The 15,653-nt window shown below is 43.0% G+C and overlaps 1 protein-coding gene across 2 annotated transcripts in view; it reads left to right on the plus strand.

Annotated features, from left to right (window-relative positions):
• The first annotated feature begins 3,235 nt into the window (after positions 1 to 3,235).
• The window catches only part of GRPR (gastrin releasing peptide receptor), a 50,470-nt gene continuing 38,052 nt past the window's right edge, over positions 3,236 to 15,653 (plus strand). The window contains exon 1 of one of the 2 annotated variants that reach the window (XM_047765554.1): positions 3,236 to 4,049. In XM_047765554.1, coding sequence (XP_047621510.1) covers positions 3,637 to 4,049 — 413 coding nt within the window. In that variant the 5' untranslated portion in view covers positions 3,236 to 3,636. The remainder of the gene's footprint in view (positions 4,050 to 15,653) is intronic. The other variant, XM_047765555.1, reaches the window with a different exon arrangement.

The raw sequence follows: 15,653 nt of genomic DNA on the forward strand, positions 1-15,653 counted from the left end.
CCACTGAGCCGCCAGGGAACTCCAGGGCTATGGCTTCTGAAGCCTCAAATTTGTTCAAGCTCCACTTCCTGTCCTCCCGCCTCCCTCCCCAATGCCAGCTCTTGCTGCCTGCCCTGCCCTGTTCAAGAGGATGGTATTTCTGGTGGGATGGTCTCAGCTCTCCCCTGGAGAGTGATAACCACATGGAGTCTTTTCATGAAAACCTGTTTAAAGGCTGCAGAGTCCACGAGAGCAGAACACTGCTCATCTTATTCAGTGGTACCCTGAGCACCAGATGCAATGCCTGCCCTAATTAACTTTTTAAAATATCCTTGCTCCCAGAAAATATTAGGTGTTGAACGGTCAGTATATCGTCACTCCTAAAATACCATCAGAACAGTCTATAGTGCTGTGGGACATGTAACACCAACACCAGCCATGAGCAATCACCCCTTTCAGCATCAGTGTAACTTATGTGGAAGAAACACTAAGAGCCCAGTTGAATTTAAAAGATGAGGTTGATTCAACACACAGGGTATCTAAAGAAATAAGGGAAACATCCGAGAGTCCTCTTTGTGAACCCAAAACATGCCTTCTAGACCACACTTCTTAAGAAGCGTACAAGAGCTGTCGCAGACCCTGCCAAACCTGCCTCAAGCTGCATTTCACACCGCTCTCTCCCACCTTCCCTCTTCCAATCTGTATGGCCTTTGTGCACTTGAAGCTGTCCCTGCTCAATGCCGAGCTCTTTCCCTTATGCTTCCATCCTAGATGCATACTGTTTTCTCTCTTCAAAGGATTCTGTCAAACACTTACAAAGCCTTTAAGATCCAATGTCACCTTCTCTGGAGAAAAGGTAGTTACTTTATTCTAGGGACAAGATGGGGTCTAAATGCTGCAACTGTTTTTTGTTTTTGTTTTTTCTTTTTTGGTAAGCCAGAGTTTATTTCTATTTAAACGATACTCAAGGAACTTTCAGAGGGTTAAAAGGCCCAAAGATACCTGGGTTTAATATAATATTATCGCCAGGCTATTGCTGCGTCTGTTTTGAAATCCTCAGGACAACCCTGGGCAGTTCAATGCTTCGCTAATTCCTCTAGTCCAAGAGTGGTGAATTTCTCTGGGATTTGGTCTAATTCATACAAGCCCAGGCCGACCTCATGGTGCAATGGTAGCGCAGCTGACACCATGCAAGACTGTTCCTCCAGGACTGATGACAAAAACTATGCCAGAAGCAATCACTGTCATTGAGAGGAAGAAAGGTAGATGATCAGAGAAGAAAGCCACCACAAAAAGCAATTTCAAGAAGGAGAATTATTAATCTGGTATGGAAAGAACAGAAGCCTTTGCACACAGGGTATCTAAAGAAATAAGGGAAACATCCGAGAGTCCTCTTTGTGAACCCAAAACATGCCTTCTAAACCCTTCTCTGGCTCTGAGCTTGAGTAGCTGGGATCAGGACGGGTCTTCTAATAACATGTATCTTCACGTTCTTTTCCTCAGGCTCTTGCACACTGTCTGGAAACTGGCAGATGTTCAATAAATGTCTTTCAAGTAAATGGAGGGCTTGCTGATTCACATGTGATAGGACCTTTTGTCTATTGACCGGAGGTCCCTTGCTCTTCTGACTTTATTGGGCTTTTCCAAAGTAAAATCACAAAAACTCTCTCTCATCACAACAATAAGCATAGTAATAGCAGTTGATATTAATTGAGTGCTTACTATGTGCCAAATACTATGAAGTCTTAACATGGCCAATTTCATTGAACTTCATTTAACAAATTATCCCCACTTTACCCGTGAAGAGCTTGAAGCTTAAGACACCAAGTTAACTTGGCTAAGTAATTTGCCAAGGGAGTGAATAAAGGAGCCAGGACTTAAGCACGGAGTCCCTGTGTTAAGCTCTACTGCTAGCTACTCTTCAACACCACTAGGCTGATAGTTATTAACTCATTACTGGCGGTACTGATCTCTACTGAGAAGCTCTTCCCCCTCCAGGCACGTAGCATCAGATTTACTGCTGGCCGAGGGGAGCACGAGCCCCTGGATTTATGGAAGGAGCATGGCGGCCGCCTCGCCCCAGTGGTGTAATCTGCTGTTGGAAATTTCCATGACAGCACACTTGGAGGCTTTCTTGGTGGGCCCTGGCATGGTGATGAATGCAAGTTTCTTTATTCCTTATGGATCCTGAAAAACCAGACCTTCCGTGGCTATGCCTGCTAGTAACTGGCTTCCTGCGATGGATCTGGAAGAGCTGGCTCCTTGTAAGTCTTGAAGATTCACACTTGATAGTTTTATACATTGTTGCTGAAGGTCTAAGCTCAGATCTAAAGTACCTCCTCAAATAAGCCTTTCCTGGCCCCTGTCAAGTTAAAGTGCTTTCTTTCCACTCCCTCATTCCTAGTTTTCTGTCTGTAACTCCTTTCCAGTTCATTTCCCACTCAGAGCTTAGGAGGAAACTTGCTCTAAAACCTGGCAAGCATTAATTAAAAATTGGAAATAGCTGCATCAAAATGCCAATTCATGTACTTTTTTGTATAGTGAGAGAATACCCATTCTTCTGGAAAAGACTACGGATCTGTGAGAGATCAGCTGGCTCTTGATTTTATTTCTCTCTGGTAAAGGGAACAAGAATGGCCTGACAAATCCGCAGGACCGAGCGCATGTGCCCTCTGCCTCTGGTTTTCCTAGCTGTCAGGTGCTGAAGGTTTAAGCAGGAGCCCTGTGCTTATTTGCCCACAGTTGCAGTCCCCGTTCGGATAGGCAGGGGGAAGGCTGAGTGGGCCCACGCACACGTGGACACCCTGGGCATCTGTGTGCATTTAATCCGGAGACAGACCTCATTTCGTAGCAACCTTAACATGTCATTCGAATGTACTGGAAAAGAGGAGAAAAGGGAAGGTGAGTCCCCTCTGGACCCGGAGCCTCGTCTCAGAAAGATTTCCCGTGCTTTGCAGAGGGCCGGAACCCTTAGGAAATACCTGCCAGGGGTTATCCACTAAAGCTGCCCGCTAGCACCGGCAGACTGCAGGGGATTCTCATCGAGGCAGAGCAGGCGGCCGGGCAGTGATTGAAGTGTCCAGCAGGGGGCTGGCATTCTCTGTCTATAAGTAGCCCTGGTTCCTTTCAGAGCCTCAGCTCAGCAGAGCTGCCGTTTGCTGGTGAAGCCGCTGACGTGCAAAGCACTCCTGCCTATAGCATTTGAGGCTTTCTCGGTGCAATTTTTTTCTACCCACTTTAAACCTTCAGGTTCTCACTACCAAGAAAGACACGGGGAATGCCGTGTGGCAATAGCAGGGCCAAAGTTCTTAGTAAACTGCAGCCGGGGAGACTCAGATGAGAATGGAGGTAGAAAGAGTTGGTACAGAGTGGGTTTGATTCGAAGCCCCTTGGGGGCTGAGTTTTTGTGGTTGTTTTCTTGTGAACTTATTGAATTTAGAGATGTAGTGCATTGGTCACATGAAGACCAGGGCAGCACCAGCGTCAAAATAGTGACAGACAGTCTGAATGCCATCGTAGCTGTGTACTCAGAGTATTTTTATTAGAGAGGCTAAAGAGCCCGGCATAGATTTTTATCCTCCTCTTCACCCAACTGCACAACCAAAAGTTCAGAAACGGCCTCTCAGGACACGCTTTAGGTGAGAACGAATCTGGAGGATGGCTCTGAATGACTGTTTGCCTCTGAACTTGGAAGCGGACCGTTTCGTGCACTGCAACATCTCTAATCTCAGTGTGGACCTCCCCACGAACGACGACTGGTTCCACCCTGGGGTCTTCTATGTCATCCCTGCCATTTATGGGGTCATCATTCTGATAGGCCTCGTTGGCAACATCACCCTGATCAAGATCTTCTGTACGGTGAAGTCCATGCGAAACGTGCCGAATCTCTTCATCTCCAGCCTGGCTTTGGGGGACCTGCTCCTCCTGGTGACCTGTGCTCCCGTGGATGCCAGCAGGTATCTGGCCGACAGGTGGCTGTTCGGCAGGATTGGCTGCAAGCTGATTCCCTTTATCCAGCTTACCTCGGTGGGGGTGTCTGTCTTCACGCTCACGGCTCTCTCCGCAGACAGGTAAGCCCTGGAGGAAAGTGGGGTTCTCTCGGATGGTGGGAGCTGCCTCGGTAAATGAGCTCCCAGGTTGGGACAGACGGGGCTGTTTGTGTCAGGGGAAGTTCTCCTCCAACTCCGCTTCCCTTTCAGGCGTGTTTCTGTTCCTAGGGATTACTTCCTGCGTTGGACATACTGGTTTAAGAAAGGAAACTCAGTGAGTGGGTGGTGGGGAAAAAAAAAGATCTCTGAGCATAAGATTGAGGTGCATTTTTCTGGGGACAATGGATTTAGCCTTGCCTTTTCCTCCCTGCAAAATTAATTGACTGGTGAGAAAAAAAAAAAAAACCACACCTAATAGAGTTTAACCCCCAGGCAGATGTTTCTTAGAAGTCATTCAAAGGCTTCGGAGAACCAGCAACAAGTCCCACTCCATTTCTTCTTCAAATATTCTTTCAGAAAGAACCAAGAGGAGAAAATAAGCGGCATTTCCTTGAAATCCATTTTCCTCAGACAGTTTAACTTTTGTCACAGCTGGTTTTGTATTTGACTCTCTGGAACGGAACAATTTGTATGCTGATTTTTCTAAGTATCTCTTAGGTGAAATCAAGCATTCTTTGGATTTTTTTTCCTTAAGCAATGTCCATTTTCAAGGTTGATTTCCAATTTTAATATTTATAGTGATGTTCTTCCAGAGACCATTAGGGGTTTTTTTGTGGGTGGGGGGGGAGGGAGTCCAGTAACATTTATTCCTGGGAAATATACATATTGGTGAACTGCATTTCTTGTGAGAACGTGTTGCTTAAAAATTCACATTTATTCCTCTGTAAACATTCCTACTCATTCTTTGGGCATTTCTCAAGCGTCTGTCATGTAAAAAACATTTGCTTGAATTAGCCAGTCAGCAGCTGTCTGCAGGTTGGTCACGTAAATTGCTGAACCTATCTTACGTACTTCCGAGCTCTAGAACTTGAACACAGTAATGAATAGGCTCCATATATGTTGTAGACGTTGTGGTCCCATTAAGAAAAACTGATGCAATGATTCAGAGACTCTCAATTTTTATTTTAAAATCAACTGCATGTTATGCTTTTAAAGATACATGGGGATTTGAGAGTGCACCGGGCAAGGCATAGAAGCAGCTCTTGAAAATTTATGCTCAGAAGAAAATGTCCCACATTTTAATACACATGGAGCTGGGTTCTTGCTTTGTGGAGGAACAAACAGTCCCCAGGTGATCGGGCTTCGTGGAGTAGTGGACAAATAAAGATAGTGTTATCAGTATTTGTAGACATGTGTTTATACTCAGCTGCCTGAAGTCCACTGCTCAGCACACACAACTTTTTCACGGACTGAAAAATAATAGCCCAGGAATGAGGGTTGCCCATGGCGCCAACTAGGCAGGGTTTCTCGCTTCCTTCCACTCACCTCCAGCTTGCTTGAACCCTGAACATATATGCCCACCAGGGCCTGATGGCCACAGGCAGTCTCACTGGGGAGGCAGGGCAGGCAGACTGTGGAGCTGGCTGCTGGTCTGTGGCTGGTTACCAGTGGCCAAGAGCGCCTCGGGATGAGGGTCATTTTCGTGATGGGGAGATGAGATTTTGGTTTCCGAGTTGGCGAGTGCAGTGGTACAGGTGGTGTTTCCTGTCCTCGTGGAGTGGGGTGGGGAGGAAGGGGAAGGAAAGTGAGGGCGTGTCACGGAAAGATGCAGCTGCAGGGAGCTCTTCTCCCAAGTTTCAGAGCAGACCAAATTTACCATCAGCAGAAAGGCTCTCTCAAAAGCCAGGCTGTACCCTTTTGCAGCTCTGGTGTGTTCTCAGTAAGTTTATAACGCCTGTATGTCTTTCCCCAAGTTCAGGAATGGCTGTAAGCTTCCATATAACTAACTTTTTTGTGTTTTGCTGAGGCTTAAAATTCTTGATGGGGGAGTTCCTGTTGTGGTGCAGCGGAAACGAATCCGACTATTACCCATGAAGATGCGGGTTCAAACCCTTGCCATGCTCAGTGGGTCGGGGATCCAGCATTGCCGTGAGCTGGGATGTAGGTTGCAGACTCAGCTCAGATCCTGCGTTGCTGTGGCTGTGGTGTAGGCCGGCAGTTACAGCTCTGATTCAACCCCTAGCCTGGGAACTTCCATATGCTGCAGGAGTGCCCTAAAAAGAATTTGATGGGTTACCAGAATCACAAGTAGTGCTTCTAACCAATTTCAACAAGAATAGGTCCTGAGCTAGTTACAATATCTAAGACTGTACCTATGTATTTATCTTTAAAAGCTCTTGGAGTCTTATAACAACCTCATGAGGTTGGCAGTTTCTTCTCAACAAGGTGTAATTTATATACAGTAAACTGAACAAGTATACAGCTCAATATATTTTTTGCATATTCTTTTTTTTTTTTTGTCTTTTTGCTATTTCTTGGGCCGCTCCCGCAGCATATGGGAGGTTCCCAGGCTAGGGGTCGAATCGGAGCTGCAGCCACCGGCCTACGCCAGAGCCACAGCAACACGGGATCCGAGCCGCGTCTGCAACCTACACCACAGCTCACGGCAACGCCGGATCGTTAACCCACTGAGCAAGGGCAGGGATCGAACCCGCAACCTCATGGTTCCTAGTCGGATTCGTTAACCACACTGCGCCACGATGGGAACTCCTATTTTTTGCATATTCTATCTAACAACATAACCACCACCCCAGTAGAGATATAGAACAGTTACAATACCCCAGGTGTTTCTTTTATGTCCCTTTCTGGTTAATACCCACTCCTATGTGAGACAGTCACTATTCTGAGTTCAGCTATCATGTATTATTTTGGCCAGTTCTCTCATCTCATAAAAATGGAATCCTACCTCTTATGCTTACCGTTATGTCCGGGATAGTCATCCATGTTGGAGCACATAGCAATAGTTTATTATTTTTCATTGTTGTGTAGTATTCCATTGTACAAATATACCTCAGTTTATTTATGCATTTTAATACTGATGGACATTGGATTATTTTCAGTTTGGGGTTAATAATAATCTGCTCTGGATATGCTTATTCATGCCTTATTCATAAGTGCTTCTCTTAGGTGTATGCCTGGGTGAGGAATTGCTGGATCATAGGGGGCAGGTATTTAGTAAGTATGGTCAAAGAGTTTTCCACAGTGGTAGTCTGTGTCTGATCTGTAGTCTGTATCACCTTAAAAGGGTAAGCCAGAAGACCCTTCAAACTGGGTGATCATCGCAATCACTGGGGAGCTTAACATATACAGTTTCTTAGCCCCCATCCTAAATCTACTGAGTCAGGAGAGACGGTAATCATCCATCTGGCTCCTAGGAGGTTGAGCAGCAAAGCAAGTTTTCATCCAGGCCTCCTTTTCTGCAGTCTTTCCCTTCCCCAGGTAAACTTGAGTCTTTGTTAATATGAAAAGAATATTATTTTTCTAGGAAAGTTTCTACTGCTGACACTGAAGGGAGACTTCAGGGCAGCCCTAGAAACCAGAATTCTGGGTTTCACACCACTAACCAATTGCAGATTATTAGCATTCAAGCCCCTACACTATTGGTCCCAACTCCCTGTACACGCCCACCCCTGGGCTTTCTTCCCCACCTTGCGCAACACTTATGAGTTCCCAGCTCTGCTTCCTTGCTTATGGTGTGTCACGCCCACTCTCTAGAATGCTTTCTCCTTTCCTAAATACAAGACTCTTCTCCCGATCCCATCATCGCACGTGATGTATGGGAGAGGAATGAGTATCAACAGCCCTGCGATTTGGGCTTTTTTTTTTCCTGCCATTGCTACCCATGTAAGGGAGTTGGACCAAGTCACTTAACTCTCTGACGTTATTGAACTACCTATAAAATGAGTTAAGTCATTTCCAAGGTCCGTTTGCATTTTAAACTCTCATGATTTTTATCTGTCATCTTGCCCATCATTCAGATTCTGGCTCAAGCCTCCTCCTTAAAGCCCTAAGTCGGACAATTCCAGCACAAATTTTCTGACCCTCTTCTAAACATGAGGCTTATTGTCTGAGACATGAATTATCTTGTGACATCTTTCATCTTGCTGTTTTGAAGTATTTCACTCATTTGTCTTTTTGAATATATAGTCGCTGATATATTCATTACTTTGACTTTTCAAGTAGATTATTAAAAATGTTGAAGGCAGAGATCTCTTATGTATTCTCATATCGTACAGTCAGTGCTTCAGATGGTTTCTTGTATCAAATGGGTGACCAGTAAATATTGATTAATTAAAATTATGGTGAATCACTGGAAAGCATACTCTTAAAGAATATATCACATGGTCACCTGCCTCTTACTTGTTTCTCTCTCTTAAGCTCCATTATTTGGGCAAATGAGAGAAAAGCTGTTCCTTGTGAGTCAGTAAATACATTTGGGGTGTGTGTGAGATGGATAGATGGAGGGAGAGATGGAATGACAGGTGGATGGGTGGGAGGATGGACAGATGGTTGGATAGAGAGATGAATGTTTGGGATGGATGGATATATTTTTTACATACTTGCCTTTCCTACTAGATGCCCATCTCTGTATTAAGTGCTTCAGTATTGTGTAAATAGAATTTAAGACCTAACAGGAAAAAGATAAGGAGAGTTTGTGTTTTCTTTTTCAGTGTAAGTGTAAGGTATAAAGCTGGATTTAATGTTAATAGCATATTATGCCCACGTTATATTGTGTTTGCTTCGGTACTTAGTTTTATTTCTGCTAGAACAGAGCTGAGAGAATAAATCCTAAGGACAAATGCGTATAGCAGTTCCACTGCAATGTGGTCTTTCTTTGACTTCATGGAAAAGACTGGTCCTAAGTTTTCCCCTCCCTTGTGATTTGGAAGGTATAAAAAAACAGGAAAGTATTATATTAATGCAACCTTCTGGATGTATAGATTCTTTTCATTCATTGCAAGCAGTTTATGAGACAATGTGCTTTTCAGCCTTTCCTGACATCTAGAGCTGCAGGGTCCAACATGGGGGCCACTAACCACATGTGGTTTATTTAAATTTAGATTTAATTTAAATAAAACAAAAAATTCAGTTTCCTAGTCACACCAGCCACATGTCGAGTGCTCGGTGCCACATGAGATTCTACTGGACAGAGCAGGTAGAGAACATTTCCATCACAGCAGAAAGTTCTGTTGGTCAGCTGGCAAGGGAGTTTGCTCTGTACCTTGGGGTCCAAATCTCTTTCCCAGGGTCGGTGCCAGCTGCTCTCTTTCATTGAGGGTATCAGGAATTCCTTACATAGGCAAATATCAAATGCCTCCCAGCTGCATAGACTCTTCCTGTCTGTAGAATATCTTGTATTGGAAGATACTCAAAGATGAAGAAGGAGGAAAAAAAAAAAGATGAAGAAGGAGGAGGACGGGCAACTCGGTACAATTACGAGTCACTGGCTTGGGGAATTCAGGCATCCTATTAATGAGCTTTTTGAGACTTTCTGAAGAATGTAAGAAGTGTTCACTTCCTGGGTCTGCGTTACGGACTTCTGTCTGATCCTTCTATCTGCCAGCCTTTTTACCTTCCTCTCTCAAAACTTGCCAGAACAAACACTGCTGTAGCTAAACTCTTCCTGTCTCCCAAACATGCCGCCTGACTTCTCCTCTCTCTGACTTCCCGTCCCTTCCCCGATGCAGGGCTTTCCCCTCCTTCTCTCCAGATCCTACCAGCCTTTCAAGGCACAGTTGCAGCCCTTCTCATCTATGAAGCATGCCCCGAGCATTTGTTTTCATTGATATTTTCCCCCTTCCCACGATGTTTTTGCCTGTATTATTCATTAAATACCGAATCTCTCCTACCTTGTATCAGTAGATCCTTTTTAGAGATGTGTTTTCTACTTCCTTGATCATACGGGAAGCTCCACAGGGTCTGTACCTGCTACAACACGCAGGCCTACCTTACATCTAGTAAGAGGACAGTAGCTATGGCTTGGTTGATATTTGAGCAGTGACAAAATGATCAAGTCTAGCAGCTACAAGTGGAAGTCTTCTTCAAGTTCAAACTCTCATAAATGATTCTGAGACTCAATTTCCAACATTAGGGAAGGGGGTTTCCCATATATCCAATAAACAATTCTCCGACACCAGCTAGAGGTCTGGGAATTCAACTCAATTCTGACACTATCAACCCAGGGATAGCATTGGATCCCCCAGGTTAAGGGCTCAGTCCTGCGAGATTGCACCTCCCCTCCCCTACTTCAGATGCCAGTCACCAGCCTGTGCTTCTGACCAACTGGCTAAAAATCAGAGGGTCACATGACCCCCTCTCCCCAGGTTCCATTGATTTGCTAGAGTGCCTCAAGGAACTCAGAAAAATGTGTTACTTATTAAATCACCAGCTTATTGTAGAAGGATACAATACTTGTACCCTCAGTAACAGCCAGGTGGGAGAGATGCAGAGGGCAAGGTAAGGGGAAAGGGAGCTTCCATGCCCTCTCTAGGTGCCACTCTCCTTGTATCTCACGTGTTCACCAACCCAGAAGCTCTCCAAACCCAGTCTTTGTGGGTTTTTGTGGAGGCTTCATTACACAGTCAGGATTGATTAAACCATTGGCCATTCTTTGATGACTGACTTGACCTCCAGCCCCTTCCTCCTCCCCAGAGGGGGGTTTCAGTCCCAGCCCTCTAATCAAGGGGTTGAGTCACTTGGTATAAGCCATAGACTGGACTAAGACCAAATATGGATGAGAGATATATTTTGGTCATTTGAAGGACCAAATAAATATTTCTTACAAATCACAATATCTCACCTTGTTTGACACAGAGACGGAAAGAGGTGATGGAATTTGGCCTTGTCACAACAAATTCAGAGTAGAGGCACACTAGAACCCTGCTTTTCTCAGTCCAAGTCCTAGTTCCCTCATGGGAACCTAACACTTGTCTTCGGAAACCATCAAAACAGAGTCTGATCCATTTTCCTTCTCTGGACAGTGGGAGCTACTGATCCCAAACTCTGCTCTTCTGAGTGAAGATACCCTGATTGATTCCAAGGTTGTCTCCTTCTAAGGGGATAACCCAGTGATTCCAGAGGTTCCTCTACTTCACCGATTCCAAGGAGACTGGCCCTTTCTCATAGGAGAGGACAATTTAATTTCTTATAAAGCATCTTGCCCAGAAAGTCTCTCTTTTGGAGGGGTTTGCATGAGCCACCAGTCTATAACTTCTCCAGGGTATGATTTTTCTGAAGCATATGTTGCCTGTCTAGAAGGAAACTGAACCCGTGTCTCCCCACAGTGATGGGTCTGTCGTAGCTGCTGGCAGACGCCACCGGGAGTGCTCAGAGAGAGGGCAGATGCAATGGAAGTGGGGTTTCCCAGCATGACTCTTTGAATCGGAGTGCTGCAGAGAGAAGGACAGCAAAGAACTCTGACCTTGTCTCTCACACATTATCTTTTAAAGTGGTAGACTTTTATGTGATTAATTATCCTTTCTGGCAACTTAAAAACATGGAGGTAAAAAAAATACACATACTTAATCATGAAACATAGAGCATAGACTGAAAGGGCTCCCTGGTGAGGTTTTGTGAACTGTGCTTGTCAATACTATCCTTTGAAAATAAGCTAAATTTGCATTTTTGCACTTGTAAATCCTCCTGGTGTGTGGGATTTGCATAAATTCTCTCTTAATTAAAACACGTGTTTTGCAGAATAAAAGAAAAAATTTCTCCATTCCTTTTTCTACTTCCCAGTAACATATCAAGGGGTCTTGTTTATTACAGTCATCTTTGAAATTCTGGTTATTAAATATTGGCTTAGCATCTGATATTTGCTGCTACTTGAAATGATTTGATTTGTCTAGGAACCCCTACGAGGCTGCTGGTTCATTTTATATATTAAGTGTCACCTTCTGTAGGACGTCTTCATTGGCTACTCAGTCTAAAGGAATGACCAACACCATACCGTCATCTAGTTTCTTCTTTCGGGTTGATCGAGGTATAACTTAGAGACAGTAAACTTGTAGGTGCGCATTTCTCTGAATTTTGACAAACTTAAGCAGTCATGTAACCACCACCGCAATTAAGATATAGAACACTGCCCACAGCCCCCCAATTCTCTCATGTCCCTTTGGAGTCTAGCCTCTTTCTCCACCCTGGAGGGGATATTTTTTCTTCCACATCCCAACTTTCTTTGGTTTATAACCTCCATGACACATTAAGTTAATTGTACAGAAAATAAAGCTCCTGGCAGCCAGTGTTCTTTTCCGAAATATCATGTGAATGAGATCATACAGTGTGTAGTTTTTGAGTCTGGCTTCTCTCACCTCATGTTGTTGCACATATTAGTCTGTTGCTTTCTATTGCCGAGTAGTAGCCCATCACATGGCTAGACTACAGTTTGTTTATACATTCTTTGGTTAATGGGTGTTAGGATGGTTTTCGGTTTGGGGTGAGATTTCTGTGAGTTAAGCTATCATAAACACTTGCATACAGGTTTTTTATGGGTGTATGTCTTCATTTCTCCTGGGTAAATATCATCCACTATTCTTTCCTGTTCATTTGGTGTTTTTTTACTTGCTTACTCTTTGTCTCCTACCTCGAGAATACAAGCTCCCAAATAAGTGGGAAACTCTGGCATTTGTTAGCATATACTCTGATGCTAGGACCGTCCCTTACCTGTGGTAGATGCTTGATAAATGTTTGTTGAATACATGAATAGATGGATGCATGAAGGAGGGACTAAAGAAATGAATGAATTCTAGCAGGTTCTACTATCCATGTTGCTGCAAATGACAAAATTTCATTCTTATTCATGGCTGAGTAGTATTACACACACACATACACACACACACACACACGAACACATATTACATCTTCTTTATCCATCTATCTGTGTGGATGGGCACTTAGGTTGCCTCTATATCTTAGCAACTGTAAATAATGCTTCTGTGAACATCGGGGTATATGTGTCCTTTCAAATTAGTGATTTTGTTTTTTTCAGCTGTATACCCAGGAAAGGCTTGCTGGATCATATGGTGGTTCTATTTTTAGTTTTTTAAGGAACCTCCGTATTGTTTTCCATAGTGACTGCACCCGTTTACATTCCCACCAACAGAGGACGAGGGTTCCCTTTTCTCCATATCCTTGCCAACTTTTGTTATTTGTGGTCTTTTCAGTCACTCTAATAGGTGTGAGGTGATATTTCATTGTGGTTTTGATCTGCATTTCTCTGACGCTTAGCAGTGTTGAGCATCTTTTCATGTGCCTGTTGGGTGATACCTTTTTTTATAGAAAAATTAGAAAGACAACTTAGTCTTTTAGGACAGCTCATTCAAATTGACTTACTATTGGTTTTTGGCCACGCCCACAGCATGTGGAAGTTCCCAGGCAAGGGGTAAAATCCACGCCACAGCAACAACCAATACCAGATCCTTAACCTGCTGAGCCACCAAGAAACTCCCAAACTGACTTACTATTAATGAGAGGGTAGAAAAGTTTCTTTCAGCTTCATAACTCATTATTGGTAATTTCATGTAAGTGTTTAGGATTATTATCAAATGTTTAGGATTATCTGAGAAAGCCACTGTCAAGGTTCTTTCCTATATGGGCTGTAAAATTTCATAGCATTTCAAGTTTTCTTGTGCCTTGAACAATCTTAAATGCTCGTTTAATTGATGATATCCATTAACCTATTTGCCATGGATATCTTTGCATTATTTTAAGTTACCTTCATCAGTGTTGGTATTTTGTGGATTTGCATAACATGAGTGACTTCACACAAACACATTTGCTCTTTGTAATTCGGCTATAGGTTTCTGCCATTTAAACACGGACATTCTGACAAACTTGATTTTGCTGAAGTATTTGGGTTTAAATCTCCCCTTTTATTATTTGTTTTTTGTTGGTCTCACTTGTTTCATAATCCTTTCCCCCTCTTGCCTTATTTTAAATTGATCAACATTTAAATTATTCTATTCTTCCCCCCACCCCCAGCATGAATTTGTCAATTACACAAACTCGTAATATCCTTTTAAGGGCTACCCTAGTGTTTACAACATGTATCCTTGACTTATTAAATTTTACTATAAATTAGAATTTTCCTACTTCCCAGACAAGGGTAACAGGGCACTTTAACTTCATCCTAATTCCCTCTTGCCTTTTTTGGCAGGGAGAGTGTTATCATACTTCTGTATTTCAACTGTCTCCATGTTGTAAGGCCTACAAGACATTATGTTAATTATTTTTATACACTTATATTTACTTACATATTTACCTTTAGATTTATTCCTGTATTCACCTTTTCTTGCTCTCTAGTCCTTCCTGTATCTCTGTGACATCATCTGAGATCATTTTACTTCTGCCCAAAGAATGCCTTTCAGTATTTCACCTAGTATAAGTCTAATGGGGATACATTTTCTTGTTTCTTTTGTCTGAAAAATGTCTTTATTTGATGTAATTTTGAGAGGATATTGTCACAGAGTATAGAATTCTAGGCTGGCCATTCTTGTCTTTCCCACTTTGAAGTTGCCATTCATTGACTTTTGACTTCCCCTGTGAAGCCAGATGTCAGTTTCATTGTAGCACCTTTAAATGTATTGATTTTCTTCTCTTTGACCGATTTTAAGATGTTTTTCTTTATCTTTGGTTTACAACAACATCACTGTGATGCACTTAGGTGTGGTTTTCTCTTCATTTTTCCTGCTTGAGATTCATAGCTTTTTTCTTAAATCTGTGGATTGCAGATTTTAGCCACATTTGGGAAGCTTTCAACCATTACAACTTCAAAAATTGCTTCTGTCCCATTCTCTTTCTCCTCTACCTATAAGTAGAATAGCTATAGGTTAACTTAAAGCTTTTCAAGGTTTTTTTTCCCCTTTTGGTTGTCTTTGCTTTTATTGAGGCAGGCAGTTTTGTACTTGGGTCAGGCCTCTGTGACTGGGAACTACTTTAAACACAATTTCATTTCACCATTTTACCCATTTACTTCTATTACCTTTTCTGTATTTTCCATCCTTTTTTCTCACTGTATTTCAGTCTGGCCATTTTCAGCTCACGAATTCTCTCTTCAGCTATGTCTACTCTGCCTCTGAAGTTTCCATCCATTTAATTGCAGATACTGTATATTGCAGTTTTAGAATTGCCTTTTGGTTCCATCTTGTCACCTAATTTCTTGAATCAGTCCCAATATACTGTAAAATCCCTCTTTGGTAACTCTAACATGTGGAACCTCTATAAATTTCTTTCTATTACATAATTCTTCTCTTGTTTTTTAACCATTTTGCTTTCTCTTCTAGTATATGAGGCAGTTTTTGTTTGACTCTCTGGTTTTGTATATGAAGACTTATAGGTAGTTTGGAACTCTGGACGGTATTATCTTCCAGAAAAGATTAGCTTTTGCTTCTTGTGGGCAGGTAGGAGGTGGCATTGTACCTGACCCAGTCAGGCATTGAGCAGATTGGGGGCCTGGCTTTGAGCTTTGCAAGAATTGGTCTATTTCTGGTTCACCTTTATTACTAGGATGTACCCCTTTGGGCATCTCCCCTGTAAGCCTGGGGTGTTTACCTGGGCTTCTTTCCCTGGTGGGCCCTGGACTCCATATTACTCCCCTTCATCCTGAAACTGCTAGAAGCTCTTCTCAGCTCTCAGTTCGTGCTGCTAGAAATTTAGGAAATGCCTTAAGGGGAAAACGATGCTGATTAA

This window comes from Phacochoerus africanus, chromosome X, assembly GCF_016906955.1.
Source record: "Phacochoerus africanus isolate WHEZ1 chromosome X, ROS_Pafr_v1, whole genome shotgun sequence".
Classification (NCBI taxonomy): domain Eukaryota; kingdom Metazoa; phylum Chordata; class Mammalia; order Artiodactyla; family Suidae; genus Phacochoerus; species Phacochoerus africanus.